Source organism: Nannospalax galili, unplaced genomic scaffold, assembly GCF_000622305.1.
Source record: "Nannospalax galili isolate Female #2095 unplaced genomic scaffold, S.galili_v1.0 scaffold32, whole genome shotgun sequence".
NCBI lineage: Eukaryota > Metazoa > Chordata > Mammalia > Rodentia > Spalacidae > Nannospalax > Nannospalax galili.
This window is the reverse complement of record NW_008335297.1, coordinates 7123230-7139197: the sequence shown is the minus strand read 5'-3', so window position 1 is coordinate 7139197 and position 15968 is coordinate 7123230. Positions and strand designations below refer to the sequence as shown.

Genomic DNA, 15968 nt, shown 5'->3' with positions numbered 1-15968 from the left:
ATTTTTACTTTCCACTCCTGTCACACAGTGGCCTGTAGACGGTAGACACCCAGCCACACAGAAAATCCCCAGCCAGGAAGTGGCTTTCATGCTGTTGGGTCTGGTTCTGCTTCCATACCCAGCAGGCGTTTTCCAGCCTGCACTTCTCTCTCACTCTGAAGAGTTGCTTCTTGCTGTGTGAACAGTAAAAGTGTATCTTCATACCCTTGTGTATAAGAGAAGCCTTGGTAACCTCCAGAGGAGAGGTGGACTGGAGCCCCAGATGAAAGAGGCTTAAAGTGTCTTAGAATCCTGCAGTCAGTGTGTCATCAGCAAGGAGTCATAAGAGTCAGTGGCTTTTATAGAGCAAGAAACTGAATGAAGCTCAGAAAGAAGAAGACAGTTGTCCAGGTTCACAAAGCGTGTGTTGACAGCCATTGAACCAGTGTGTAGCATCTTCGATGCAGGGCTCTGCCTGCAGCCTATTCTCTGTCTCATTACCTTGATAGACTATATCTGTTAAATTTTTAGTATTACTACAGTTTTATTTTGTGTGGGCGCACACATGCCATGGTGTATGTGTGGAGGTCAGAGAACAACCTGTGGGAGTCTGTTCTCCACCATATAGGTCCTGGAGATCAAACTCAGGTCATCAGACTTGGCAGCAAGTACCTTTACCCGATGAGCCATCTCACTGGCCCCAACCTGTTAAATACTTAGAACAAGCTCATTTCTCTTGTTAATGTTATCAGTCTTTACTTAAAGGCCTCTGGCTTCAATAGCTTTAATACATGAACAAGTTATAGGAAAACTGGCCTTACAGAGGAATAATGTATAATATATGACCAGGCAGATTTTTAAGTATTCCTGAACTAGCCTGGGTGTGATGGCACACAACTATAATCCCAGCACTTGGGAGGAAGAGGCAAGTGAGTCTCGTTGGGTTCAAGGCCAGCCTGGTCTACATAGCAAGTTCACAGGCCAGCCACTGCTATATAGGGAGACCCTGTCTCAAAAACAGACAAAAAATATTCCTGAACTGTGAGACAAAAGCCTTTCTGGTAACTTTGAAAGTGTTTTTTGCTGTTAAGGAAGGTGCCTGTCAGTTATCTTTAATGCAATGGACTTAATTGTCCGCAAAACAGGACCATGCAACCTACTTCTGGCATTTTCAACTAAATAGTGGCTCGGTTTGGTTTGATTTTTTGAAAGAGAGTCTCACTCTGTAGCCCAGGCTGGCCTGGAACTCACCAAGCAGTCTAGACTGACCTGAATGGAACTCATAATCCTCCTGCTTCTACTTCCTGAATGTTGGGTTGACAGGCCTGAACCACCACACCCAACTCTGAGGGTATGTGACAGTGCCAAACAAGCCCAACGGGGTGAAAGACACCCTTGCTGGAGTTTTCTATAAGCTGGCTCCATATAAACCATTTAATTACTTCCTTGAAGACGCATTAAGTGCAGATGAATTCGCTTTTAGACCTGCATGAGATAATGCTAGGAAACCAGGCTATAGAGCTGTTGTGTAGAACCTAGCCATGAAGCAGCATTAAGTGGTGGACTAGGGTATTCCGATTTTTAAAAAAAAAAATTTTCCAAAAGGTTTGGCCCCTCCCCTCCCACCTCAGGCAGTGTTAGGGCTAGAACCCAGAGCCCCAGGCATGCTAGACAAGCCCCAGGCATGCTTACCACTGTGCTGCACCCCCAACCCTTTGACAGTTGTGTGTCTCCTTCCCAACTGGGCAGGTGGCCAGATCAGCTTTGACGTCTTTCCTGACGGATGGGACAAACGGTATTGCTTGAAACATGTGGAACATGATGGTTACAAGATCATTTATTTCTTTGGAGATAAAACCATGCCGGTGAGTAGGAAAGTCTTTTGTGCAGTTTGTTCAGTTTGGGCTTGAGGGGAAAAAGCGACAGGAGGCTTTTTTCCATCACACACGCCCTAGTGGCTGGCCTAGCTCAGACTGAGGAATGGCTTCCAGCCTTCTTCCCTCTGAGCTCAGAGGCATTGCCCTTGATCCTTTTGCATTAACTGTTGCCCATTTCTCTTACCTCCTAGAATGCCTGTTTGTCAAACCTTCTGTATTTCAGACCCTGTCCTTCTGTCACCTTATCCTGTTGTACTCCCATGTATCCCACCTCCATGTTCATTTTAAATTGCACATTAGGAGTCACAAATATGGGAAGATGAATTTTCTGAATCTGAAACTCAGGATTGATCAGTGACAGTTGGGGGTTGGGGGACATCACACATGGGGCATGCTGGGAGCTGTTGGATGAGAATGGTATCAAAAATCCCAAGACCAGTATGAATGAGATCTGAGCTGGGGACAGAGCAGGGCCCAGCAGCAAAGGCCAGCACCAGACAGAGGGGTACATAGAAGCACTTTCCCCAGAGCCACTGTGGCAGCAGAGTGAGGACCCCCTGACAGGAGGATCCTGCTGCCACCATCAAGGGCTCAAGAGGGGCCTCAGCCCCAACTGCCTGTGCTTGGGCTCGTGTCTCAGTCTGTGCCCCTCCACTTCTCTCCCTGTGCTGCCCTTGTCACCTTGCTGTCAGGGATCACAGTTCAGGTGTGGTGGCTTCATAATGCATCATAAATGCTGCCGACCTGGAACTCCTTGTCCTTCTGGTGGCCACAGTCTACCCTGGACCTGCCCCCAGCAAGGTCCCCAATGTGAAAAAGACTCCAGGGAGTGGATGGGAAGGAGTGAGCCACCTACCCAAGGTCCCATAGCTAGTGACAGTGGATTGTTTCACTTAGTGTGACATCTTCCAGATTCATCTGTATTGTTGCAAATGGCAACAACCTTTTTTTAAGGTTAATTAGCCAGTGTGGTAGTGCCTTTAACCCTAGCACTCAGGATACAGAGGCAGGCAGATCTCCATGAGTTTGAGGCCAGCCTGGTCTACATAGCAAGTTTTAGGTCAGCCAGGGCTGCATGAGACTCTGTCTCCCCAAAAAAGGTTCAAATACTGTTCCACTGCCTGAGTATGCCATGTTTTCTTTTGCATCTGTTCAGTCATGTGAGTGGCTTTGGGTCTCAGCCACTGGGAGTAATGCAGCTGTGACTGGGAGGCTGTGGCCGTGTTATTTTGGCTGTTTACTTGTGGATTAAAAATCACACATAAGCCGGGGGTGGTGGGGCACACCTTTAATTCCAGCACTCAGGAGGCAGAGGCAGGTGGATCTCTCTGAGATCAAGGCCAGCCTGGTCTACATAGTGAGTTCCAGGACAGCTGGGGCTACAGGGAGACCCTGTCTCAAAAAGACTGAAAAAAAAAAAAAATCACACATAAGACTTGACATTTTAAGCCTAGAAGAAAACACAGGGAATAGCCACTGGACAGTGGTCTTGACAGTGATGTCTGTTAAGGGGTTGACCCCAAAGCACTGGTGGTGAAAGCCTGCTCCAATACAGCATGTCTGACACAGAGGTAATATTCAAAATACATCACAGACTCCTGGGACTTACAGCATTTCAGTTACCTGATTTAAAATGTGCAAAGGCACATTGCTCCAAGGAAAACTCACAAAGGGACATAAGGAATCAACATCTGTAATCAGAAGAATGCAAGTCCATAATGAGATGCTGCTTTCTACCTGCTAGACTGGCTATTATTAATAGACATACACACACCCAAGAAAGTAGAGAAGTCAGTGAACCCTTTAACTCATGGGAATCTTAAATGATGTGGCCAATATGCATAGCTGTATGAACCTTAAACAGTTAAAAGGACATATCCAGAATCCCACTGCTGAAATCAGACACTCAAAAAGAGACCTTTCTTAAAGGTTTTATTCTTTCTTGTTTTAGTGTGTATGAGTGTTATGCCTGCGTTTAGGTAAGTGCACCCTTGTCGTGCAGTGCCCTCGGAGGACAGAAGAAGCTGTCGGATCCCCTGGAACTGGAGTTATGGACAGTTGTTAACTGCCGTATGGGTGCTGGGATTTGAACCCAGGTCTTCTGCAACAACCAGTGTTCTTTACCGCTAAGCCATCTCTCCAGCCCAAAGATTTTTATATTTTATGTGTATGAATGTTTTGCCTACATGTATATATGTACAACACATGCATGCAGTGCCCTCAGAGGCCAGAAAAGAGCATCAAATCCCTTGCAACTGCAGTTACAGGTGGTTATTAGCCTCCATGTGGGTGCTGGGTACTAAACCCAGGTCTTCTCTAAGAGCAGCCAAGTACTCTTGACCACTGAGCCATCTCTCCAGCCCCAAGACCTGCTTTTTAAATGAGTGTGCTTTGCACTACCACAGGCTGTCCCCAGTGAGACAAGATGCTAAATCCTCAGTGAAAGGAATGTAGAGGTTAGCATTCATTTTTCTTGCAGTAGCCTACAGTGACTTCTAACTCATGGCAGTCCTCCTGTCACAGGTTCTGAGTGCTGGGATGACAGGTGAGCCATCAAGTCTCACTGCTGTTTTTATTTTATTGTGATGCTAGAGATCCAACTCAAAGCAGAATACTAAGTGAGCATTTTCCCACTAAGCTACAGAGTCTCACTCTGTAGTCTTATGTAGCCTTGAACTCAAAAGATTCTTCTGTCTCTGCCTTTGACTCCCAAGTACTGGGATTAAAGACATGTGCCACCATGCCCAGCCTAGCCTTCAGCCTTCCAAAGAACAGAGAAAGATGGTTTATGACCACATCCCTTTGTTTGAAGGCTCTAGATACAGATGCACTTCGAATGCAGACCTTGAAAAAGTCGCCAACAGACTTGATGTTTTTTTTTTGGAGACAGGGTGTCCCTGTAGCCCTAGTTGGCCTGGAACTCACTATGTAGACCAGGCTAGCCTTGAACTCACAGAGATCCGCCTGCCTCTGCCTCCCAAGTGCTGGGACTACAGGCATGCACCACCACACCCGGCTATTTATTATTTTTTATTTTATGTACATGAGCATTATGTCTGCATGTATGTAAGTTCATCCATGTCATGCAGTGCCCATGGAGGTCAGAAGAGGGCTTTCAAATCCCCTGGAACTAGAGTTACAGATGGTTGTGAGGCACCATGTGGGTGTTGGGATTCAAACCCGAGTCCTCTGCAAGAATAGCCAGTCCTCTTAACTACTGAGCCCTCTCTCCAGCCCCTATCCCTTTTTATTTTGAGGCAGAGTTTCATTAAGTTACCTGGATTGGCCTTGAACTCATTCTGAAGTCCAGGATGGCCTTAAATTCACAGTCCTCCCATTTTAGCTTCCCAAGTAGCTGGATTACAAGCCTGTATCACCAGGTCCACCTTTTTGCCATTTGGTTTTATTTTGTTTGTTGTTGAAGGCAGGGGTGGGGGAGTGTTAGCTTGGAACTTATGTAGCCTTGAACCCCTGATCCTCCTGTCTCCACCTTCGGAATGCTGGGATTACAGGCATGCACAAGCACCCCGTTTTCTGCAGTACAGGGGACTGAACCCAGGTTATCATGATTGCCATGCAGGCACTCTACCTACTGAGCTACATGCCTGGCCACCTAGGTGCCACTTCTTACAGAAAGGGAAGAGATTTATTAAGACCCACTACAACATGCCGCACCAGGACAGCATGGTAGGCCAGTGACACATGATCTGGGAACGAATTTACCAGGTGGGAGAAAAGCAGAAGCAGAGTTTATTAGATCTTTTGCCATGCAACAGGCAAGACAGCGGGGACTGTAGAGGCGCTTCTGAACAGCAGGCAGTGTTTCAGTGTCATGGTGCCCTGGTCCTTTAGGTCTTATCGTATGGGACAGCTGTGTGGGCTTGTTTCTTTTGGGGACTGGTTATCTGTGTAAGACGTCTTGAGTTGCTGAGGATCTGCCTCCAGATGCCTGAGTCTGTTTAAACCTGTGGAGTTTTTCATAATAGCGTAACTCTCTGACTAGATAATGGTCCTACTTGGAGGCAGCTGTGACCTTGCTCTGAGGCTAGCCTGCTCTGAGGCCAGCCTGCTCCGGGGCCAGCCTGCTCTGAGGCTGAGCAGCCTTGTTCTAAGGTTAGAATAGCATGGTGCAGCCATCATCCCAGAATGGCATCCACACAATAGACTTTCCTATAATAATGACTCTCCTGTGCTATATGGGAATAGAAGCCTTGCTGAGACTTTGCAGAGTGGAATGCGGCTGTTAGGAGTCCCAAGTTGTCACGGGGGTTGCTGTACTGTTTAACCCTTGCATTACCATGCCTTGGATCTATATTTAGTGGTTTTTGTTTTGTTTTTTAATGAAGCCAGCATATTCCTATAATCCCAGCCACTTGGGAAGTAGAGGCAGGAGGATTACATGTTTAGACCAGTCTGGGCTATGTAGTGGGACCCTAGCTCAAATCCCCTACCCCCAACAATGCCCAGAAAGCTTGTTTTCTTTCACACTGGAGCTCATGATTTTTGCTGGCTTCCAAGGGCAACAGAACCTGAGCTTTCTTCGGTGAAAAGCCATGTCTCTGCTAGAGGTGCAGAGCTGCCCGGTAGCCTCCTTTCTCCAACAGCACAGCCTCTACTGGTGGGATCTGATGTGGCACATAAGTGTGCCCTCTGTTTGAGAGAGCAGAGTGGAAAAGAAAGATACTGTCCTTTTTCTGGCTGTCTCTCAGTCCCCAAACCCTGTCATCCTTCCCATCAGCCATAGTACCCAGTGTTCCCAAATACAGGCTGAGTTCTGCTGGGAGATCCTGGCCTGGAGGGAGAAAATCAGCCCAGACAGAGTTCCCCAGGGTCACAAGCCAAACTCAAGCACTCAGTGCCTCAGGCAGGAAAGCTGTATCACTTGTGAACCACACCCTGGTTTAAGGGATTTGCAAACATTCCGACACTTGAGGAGCTGTAGCAGCAGATGCACATTTGCCTCAGTGCCCTGGTTCTGGGTAACTTAGCTATGAGTCCACTTGACCAAGCATGTGCGGAAACAGGAGTCCACAGAGGGCATAGGGCAGGGACCAGGACCTGCACATTCAAGTTAAACACTGCCATATGCACCTGTCTCTTGTGGTGTTTTTTTAGCAAAGTGCAGAACAATAAAAACACCATGCTACGTTTTTGTCTAACAGGATGAAATCATCTTTCCATACCAGCTTTTAAATGCATAAAGGGGTCTCAGGTTAAAACTGTGCAGCAGCCACTGTGGAAAGGAAGGGAAAGGGCAGGAGAGACTTGCCACTAAGACAGGGTCCTTTTTCAATGTTCTTCCAACAGTTCCCAGTCCAGACCAGACTAAGGTGTGAGCGAGGTATATGCAGCCCTCCATTGCCTCCTCTCTGTTCAGTGGGAGAGGACAGCATACCTCAGGAGACACCCACCCCCCATCTATACATTTTTGAACTGTTTCAAAATTGCAATCCATTGACAACTTTTTAAAAATATCAAATTGAGAAAACAGATGAATCTAGTTTTCCTGTATCTCCTCAGTCCAGCCCCTTGAGCTGACACCCACAGTGAACTTGGTCTCCTGCAGCTGTCCATTCTGGCTTCATGTTGCCTGCAAAGACTGCAGCCTTCCCTCCCTTCCATTCAGTGGTGCAGCATTTCACCCTCCTGAGATATGAGAAGGACCATCTGCCTTTAAAATTGACTCAGTGTGGGTCAAGGGGTGGCAGGCTACAAAGCACCCAGATCAGAAGTGGCCCTGCCACTTGCCACAGCAGTGGCCACACACAAGCGTCTCTGTGAGAACCCCAGTGCTCTGTTCAGCCCAGTAAGGTTGCACTTCCCCCTTTGAAGGAACTGTGTAAGGATGGAGCAAGGCCCCAGGAGAAGATGGTTCTCAGGGCCTGGCTTGCAGAAGATATGAGGGAATGTATCTTTTCCATAGGGCCTGTTCTCAGCCAGCTCAGCCTCCTTGTGAGTTCCAGGCCAGCTGGGGATACAGGGAGACCCTGTCTCAAAGACAAAAAAGACAAAAAAATTTGCAGAATGTTGCTGTTGCTGAGATTGAGATCAGGGCCTGCCAGAAAACCCTGAAGAGGGGTTGCCCTGGCCATTCATTCATGAGCCATAGCCTGTTACAAGCCTGCATTGCCTGCTGGTGCTGAAAATGGTTCTTCAGGAGTAAGCATCCCTCGTCTCTGAGCACTGCGGCTCTTCTCCTCAAGGCTTTGACCCCTATCATGCAGCTGGCTTTCTGGGGCCATGGAATTGGCATCTCTTGGATGTACAGTCATGCCAAGTCTAGCACACAGCTGTCTCTTGCCCCACTGGATGAACAGAATGATAGTGAAGCTCCAAGCCATCCACAGGGCCTTTACTCCAGGGCCCCCAGTTTCTCTTCCATCCCACACACTAGTTTTTTAGATTGGAAATCCTGGGGTTCACCTTAGCTGTACATTTAAATCTTCATGATTCTAGGCCTGGGCCCTGCCCACAGCAGGCATTTTTAAGGCTTCTGGGGAATCCAGGGAGCGCTGCCCTGTGTTTTCAGAGCAGGCCCCTGTCACCTCTGCACCTGTCACACCTAGAAGTTGAGTAATGAAATTTAGTATGGAGTAATGCAGTGAGAATATGGGCTAAAAAATGGAGAGTCCATGCTGTGGGTGGCTGTCCACACAACAGGTCCCCACTGGCCATGTGGCAACTCTGCCTGTTCCCATGCAGCAGGGCTCACAGGCTGTGGACAGTGTTAAGGCTGTCCCTGCCTTATCTCCACAGGGGAAGATAACCAGTCCTCTCAGCAGCCTGCAGGTGTGAATGCAGCAGACTGCCTCCCCTTTCTATCCCCAGACCTTGGGCTTTTTAAGGATTTAAATATTAATAGGCTAACTTCTAACTGCCTAGAAGGATGATCCCATCAGGATAGCTTATTCACACACACACACACACACACACACACACACACACACACACACCCTTTCTTCTCCAGGAAGTTTTTGTTCTGGGAGAATAGGGGTTGCAGAGCCCCCCTAGCAGAATCGGGAACCTTTGATGCATATGCAGATCCAGCCTCTGAACTTTCTAGTTCCAGTGGAGCCTGATTCTAGCAGGCAGCCTCTACCACTAACTTGGGTTCTACTTCTGCTGACCTCAAACCACTGTTCCGTGCTCCATTTGTTTGCATGCATGCATGCTTGTTGAGACAAGGTCTCATGCTGTAGACCAGGCTGGCCTTGAACTCACAGAGATCCGCCTGCACTTTAAAGGCAACCCTGGTTTTGATTTTCCACAACCGGCTTTATGAAGCATCAGTTTCACCAGGCATGCATCTGCCTCACCCGTGCTGCCTGCTCCAGGGAATGGCAGGTATGGCAGCAGTCACGGGACCAGCATGCATCCTTTTTGCTTCTGGGGTCTCTTTTCCAATGTAGTCGCTTCTGTCAGGAACCTCCTGCTCTCTCTGCCTCCATTTTTGTGCCCTTAACCCTCCACCACCCGCCTCATCTCTTCATAACCAGTTTTAGGGCAAAAGCCTGGGCTCTGGGAATGGCCAGTGACCATAAATCCATCACTTGGGGTATTGACAAGAGCTTTAGGTTTAAATGGAAGAATCGGGGGAAAGACAAGAAGTCTGCAAAATGAAGCAAGGTGTGGTCTGGCTGGGCATTGTCCTAGTTCTGGTCCTGCAAGGTGTTGCTTGGGGGTCAAGCTGGTTCTCAGGAGACTGCTCTTGCTCCAGGAGCAGCCTCACAGGGTAGATAACTGCCCCCCTCTAGGGCTGGTCTGTTCTGGGAGTTTGCTCTTTCTGGAATCCAAGGCGACTATAGATTTGGGAAAGTGACTCATCTTTCTGCCTTCAGCCTTGCAGGGGGATAAGATGGGTTCAGTAGACAGACACTTCTTGAGTAATTACCTACAGATACCAGAGGGCAAAGACAGAAGGTAGAGCAGGCTTCCTCCCACTCTTAGTTACCCTTCCTAGTTACCCTGTGGGCCCAGGTCAGGAGTGAATGCTTTATAGTAAAAGCAGCTAAGAGCCTGTGGGTAAGTTCTCCAGACAGATCCTGTCCCTAAGCAAATTTCATCATGTCTATGACCTCCTCTGGTATCTCGTGAGGCCTGGCCTCTGCCGACCCTTCCATCCCCACCCATTGCCATCCGGCATCTCTCCACAGGTTCACTCAGGCTGCCATCTACCTGGAAATCTCCAGCCTATCCTATTCCTTCCAATCTGCTTTGAAGCCCCACCCTGGCACCCTGGACTCACTCACCCTCCATTCTCTAGTCCTTCCCTGACTCACAGAGCATCATTGAGTTATGCAATTGTGGCAGGTCTCCCTGTAAGGAAAGCTGAGCCCGGAGCCCCAGTCAGCCCTGGTGTGGGTTTCATGTACCACTAGCTGCAGCTTCTGGTTTTTCTGTCGCTTTTTGAGACAGGATCTCACGTAGCTCAGGCTGCCCTTAAACTTGCTACGTAGCGGAGAATGACCTTGAGCTCCTGATCTGCCTCCATCTCCCAAGTTGTACGATTGCAGGTGTGCTACCACATCTGGCTTGTCTGCAGCTTCTGAACTGTGCCTGGCAGGTGTAGGTGCTGCACAGGGGAGTAAGTTAATTACTGGACCCTGAGTCAGTGAGGGACGGGCATGTGTTCCAGGTAGACGGTGAATCTTCCAAAGATTCCAGACGTTACTTTTGCCTTGTTTGGTTTCTCTTTGATGTTTACCCAGTAGGTGTTCCTAAAAGAACTCTAACTTTGTTAATAATTGTTAGAGTGGTGCCATGTGCATTTGCTTAGGTAGCAGGTGCTGACCATGGAGCCAAGCATGGATGACTACAAAAGCTGGGGGAGCCGGCTGGCCTGGAATGGTGTCCATTGTCCCTGTGAGTTCCCTCCCAAAGTCTTGAGTTTCACCTCCCCTTGGGCTCTGATTAAAAATGAAAACACCTATAACTGCAGTATTCAAATGGCTGAGGCAGGAGAGTGGAGTGTTTCCAGCCATCCAGGACTACACAGCAGCAAGCCTGTCTCAGGAGAAAAAGAAGTACGTTTGCCACTAGTAACTCCATTGTCAGTTAATCTTAAAAAGATGCCAGAGTTTCTGAAGGTCACAGTTTTGCTCTATCTTGGCTTCAAGTCAAGGTTTTGTAAGAAAAATCCATTCATTCTGTCTTTATTCTCTTTTCATTATTTTTTTTCAAGGTATTAAGACTGCTCATCTCATTTGATGAGGAAGACTTAGGAAGTTCCAGGACAAGGAAAGCGGGCTGCCCTGCAGGGTCTGGCTGCTGGTACAGCAGATGAACTCAGCTGTGCCCCCAAGGCCACTGGTGATGGCAGGGGCTCTAGACTCAGCCAGGGCACATGGGCCCCAGGCACCCAGAGCCCTCCAGATTCAGCCTATCCAAAGCAGCCATTTTGTTTGGTTTGGTTTGGTTTGGTTTTGGTTTGGTTTGGTTTGGTGTGTTTTGTTGTGTTTTGTTTGTTTTGGTGTGTTGTTTTGTTTTTTGTGGGGTTTTTTTGTTGTTTTGTTGTGTTGCATTGCGTTTTGTTTTGTTTTTTGAGACAAGGTCTGGCCGTGTAGCGTAAGCCAGCCTAGAAATTCCCACCCTCTTGCCTAAGCCTCCCAAGTGCAGGGATTACAGGCCTTTGTCTCCATGCCTGGTTATCAGAACAGCCTTTCTAAGACCCCTTTGCTTATCTTTGTGGAGAGTGACTTGCCCACTCCCACACCTCTGGAGGCATTCACAGGTGAAGTAACATGCAAAAATGCTTAGGCAGCTGCCAGCTAATGCTGCGATTGCCAGTGGGGCCTTAGCTGGACATGCCACTGTTGTGTCAATACCACCATGGCTCAGGGGCTGGGATATATGTAGTTCAGCAGTAGAGCACTTGTCTGGCATGCACAAGGCCCTGAGCTCAAGCTCTAGCACTTGAAAGGGGGAGGGGGAGAGAAAGAGAGAGAGAGAGAGAGAAACAGACAGACAGACAGACAGAGAGACAGAGAGAGGGAGAGAGAGAGAGGAGGCTGGAGAGATGACTCAGTGTTAAGAGCAGTGACTGTTCTTACAGAGGATCCACGTTTTATTCCCAGCACCCACATGATGGTTAACAACCAACTGTAACTCCAGTTTCAGGAGATCCTACACCCTCTTCTGACGTCTGCAGGCATTGCATGACATGAGTGCACTTACATATGTTCAGGCAATACACTCATATACACAAAATAAATATTGAGAAAGGCAGAGAGAGAGAGAGATTGAGAGAGATTCCAGGTATAGTGACTCACACCTGTAATCTAAGTACTCAAAAGGCCGCAGCAGAATTGTTGTTAGTTCAGGGTCTGCTACACACCAAATTCAAAGCTAGCTTGGGCTACACAGTGAGATGTCTCCAAAAGCCAAAATAAAAAGCAATACTCTGGGAGATGAACGTCTCGCCATGATCTTCATTCTAGAAATAGGAGTTATAGGGCTGGAGAGCTGGCTCAATGGTTAAGAGCACTGGCTGCTCTTGCAAAGGACCTGGGTTCAATTCCTAGCACCCCTATGGCGACTAACAACCTGTCCATAACTCCATTTCCAGGGGAATCCAATGCCCTCTTCTGACCTCCATGGGCATTGCACAACACAGGTGCACTTACACACATGCAAGCAATACACTCATACACACAAAATAAAGTAAATATTTTTTTAAAAAAAGAGGGCTGGGCATGGGGGCGCACACCTTTAATCCCAGCATTTAGGAGGTAGAGGCAGGCAGATCACTGTGAATTCAAGGCCAGCAGTCTATGTAGTGAGTTCCAGGCCAGCTGGAGCTACAGGAAGACCCTGTCTCAAAAAAAAAAAAAAAAAAAAAAGAAAAGAAAAGAAATAGGAGTTGCTGTCACCACACCCGTCAGGGCACTGGCCACCTGCTCCAGAGACCTTTTTCCTAAACCAGCAGTCCAGGGCCATGTAAATTTCATTAAATTGTGACCCATACCTGTAATCCCACCTTTGGGGAGGCTGAAACAGAGATCTTAAATTCTAGGCCAGCCTAGATTACATAGCATGATTTCCTCTCCAAAAAATCTCCAAAATGTAATGAAAAGCAGAGGAATTCATCACTGGAGAGATGGCTCAGTCAGTAACGTGGTTGCTAGGCAAGCACGAGGACTTCTTTGGATCCCTAGCACCCTGTAAAAAGCCAGGCACAGTGCATCTGCTTGTAATCCTAGCACTAGGGAGGAAGAGACAGGCAAATCCCTAGAAACTCATTGGCCAGCTAGTCTAGCTTAATCAGTGAGTTCCAGGTTCAGTGAGAAACCCTGTTTCAATAAAGGTGAAGAAGAAGATAACCAATGTCAACCTCTGGCTTATACATGCCTGCACACATGTACACACCCGAGCACATGCACACAGGGAAACGTATACATACATACATACACCATACATTCAAATAAACTCAACTCAGTACCTCTCTTACTGGCCACACCTCAAGTGCCCAGTCGCTCCATGTGACAGTGGCTGTAGGCAGACTGACCAGTCCTGTCCATCCCAGGAAGTCTGGACAGCCCCATTCTAGGCTGTGTGCCCTGCCAACGCTCCTTGTAACTTGCAGGAGAAATCTGGGCAGTGCAAAGAAAAATTGATGGCTATGAGAATTCTGTCACTTGCAGTGCTTTTTGCTCTACAGAAAAATAAGCCTTAGACAGATCTTCACAAAGGCATTATGATCCTTTTCATGAGCATAATTACTTGTTCCCAGCTCGATTTTGGTTCAGGAGGAGGTTAAACCCCTTTCTCAGTGTGACTAAAATGTCTTTACTTTCTTGGAAACTAAGAGAAATGTAAATGTAACTGAAGAAAACCCCCTCTAAGCTAGGAACATCAGGGTTGCAGTAACCATGCCCAGGACAAAGCATAGCCTACTACCTCTGTTTTGTGTCTCTGCAGGGGGGCAATGATCACGAGATCTTCACAGACCCCAGAACGGTGGGCTACACGGTGACCACACCTGAGGACACACGCAGGATCTGTGAAGAGATCTTCCCTTAACACCAGAGGGAAGGGGTCCTGGCCAACAAGACTGAAAGGTCACTTGGGGTCACTTGGGGCGAGAGCTGGAGTCCTCACATGTACACAGCCCCCAGCCTCGGGCCTGGCTGCTCTCATGAGTCTAGTCACCTAAGGTCTGGAGGTCAGCTTAATGGGCATACCAGTAGGCCATGCCTCCACCTCCATCTAGTGTCAGCAGCAGCCCCAAAGGAAAGGAGACATCAAAAATGGCTGTGGCTTATTCCTATAATCTCTGCTTATGAAGCTGAGGCAGGAGGATGCCACAAGTTGAAGGCCAGCCTAGACTACAGAATGAGACCTTGTCTCGAAAACAAAAGCATGGTGGCTGGGGGCGTAGCCCACAGAGTATTTGCCTAGCATGGGTGAAGCCTTGGCTTGGATCCCAACCTAGGATTAGGTACCTCATAAGAATAACTTCTAAGAAAAGACTACCCTTTCCCCAGCCCATGGTCTGAGAGCTGCCTGCTAGGGTACATGGTTGGGTTTTTAGTTTGATTGATTTTTGAAACTTCTCCATCATCTTGGACTGATAGAAGAAACTAGAATGTGCCTGGGCCCCTTACCCTTCATGGCTCTTGTCAAAAGGGGGAGGAGTGTGTTGTTACTTTTTGTTTTTTTGAGACAGGGTATCAATTTTGTGCCCTGGCTATCCCAGAACTTCCTATGTAAACCAGGCCGACCTTGAGCTCAGGACCCTCCTGCCTTTGCCTTCCAAATGCTGGGATTCCATGCAGCAACATACCCAGCTAGGGTTTTGTGAAAAATCTGACAGCTGTTAATGTTCAGACCTGTCAGTCACCCCCAAAACATGGAATCTGGTGATGGGAAAGAACAGGCCATCCATGGTTACCCACCTGGAACTAACTGGAAGACGGACTTCTGTGATGCACTGAGTCTACAGTCTGCAGTGGAGCTGGAACATGAACTAGGGGCAACGTTCTGCCAAAGGGCTGGTGCTTTGTTTTCCAGCTTCCTGTTTGTCAGCCACAGCCCCCAATGTGGCCTGACAGATGGTTAACCAAGTGACTGCTGATCCCAGTTTGCACCTCAGCTGGCCTGGAATTTGGGCTGGCTCTGTCCACTGACCTGCAAGGTCCTGCCTGCAGTCCTGCTTCCCCCAAGCTGACTGGTCCAGGTACAGACCCAGTTCCTCCCACATCAGTGAAACCCTAATGGCCACAGCAACAGGTGCTCCCATCCTTTCTGTCTCTTCTAGGCCTGGACTGTGTCAAGCCTCACCCTTCAGGGAGAGCTTTTCAGCATATAGAAATGGTTCCACAGCCCCGGCGCTGCAGCTTGGTGCTGGGTCCATGGCTTCAGTGGGAAATACCCACAGATCTGGGGCAGGAGCCCCTGCTGTTCCATGCTCACCTCCAGCCACTACTGTGTGTGCCCACCACAGGCAGGCCCACCCTCCCCCTTGGCGCCCACACTGGCATCTGCTGCCAACCCCTTCACCTTCGTCCACCCACCACATGAGTGCCAGGACCCACATCCTGTGGCATCTGTCCTTGTTGGATTTTGCAGTTTTGCTGTTAATCCCTTAACAGTGAAGCACATTAAAGGGACTATACGGTTTCCCACTTCTGGTCACTTTCCCCTCTGATTGGCAAGTGGGTAGTGAGGTAAAAGATGAGCAGGTGTCCTTCCAGTTCCAAGGGGAGCTCCACTTTCAGCCCTCGAAGCCTCTGCTCTGCTCCAGTAACACCTGGAGCCCTCACTTCTAGGTGTGCCAATGGCCACATTTTGCCTGCAGCTCAGGTCCCGGATTCCCATTCCAACTTGTAGCTGGAGAGGGGAACTGTCCTCAGGTGTGTACCCCAAACTGCCGGGTATACCCTAGGCCTTCCCAGTTCCCACAGTGACTGTCACTGATCCTCCCCATGCCTTCTCCATGATCAGAACTGCCTGACCTTTCACCTGTATTGATCTGGTTGTTTGTGTCCTCCCCCACTCCTCAAGTGTTTTCATGCAACCCTCCCACCTATTAGAGGGCCTTCCCTTGCCAGGCTTTGTATGGCTGTAAGGGGACTGGCACTAAGTCATATACATGTGTGGCCTTGCTGGTGGCCA

The 15968-nt window shown here is 48.4% G+C and overlaps 1 protein-coding gene across 2 annotated transcripts in view; it reads left to right on the top strand.

Annotated features, from left to right (window-relative positions):
• The window catches only part of Pmm2 (phosphomannomutase 2), a 29547-nt gene extending 14069 nt beyond the window's left edge, over positions 1-15478 (top strand). For both annotated transcript variants that reach the window (XM_008829949.3, XM_029562012.1), the window contains exons 7-8: positions 1729-1844; positions 13773-15478. In XM_008829949.3, the coding sequence (XP_008828171.1) occupies positions 1729-1844; positions 13773-13874 (218 nt within the window). In that variant the 3' untranslated portion in view covers positions 13875-15478. The remainder of the gene's footprint in view (positions 1-1728; positions 1845-13772) is intronic.
• Positions 15479-15968: the final 490 nt, after the last annotated feature.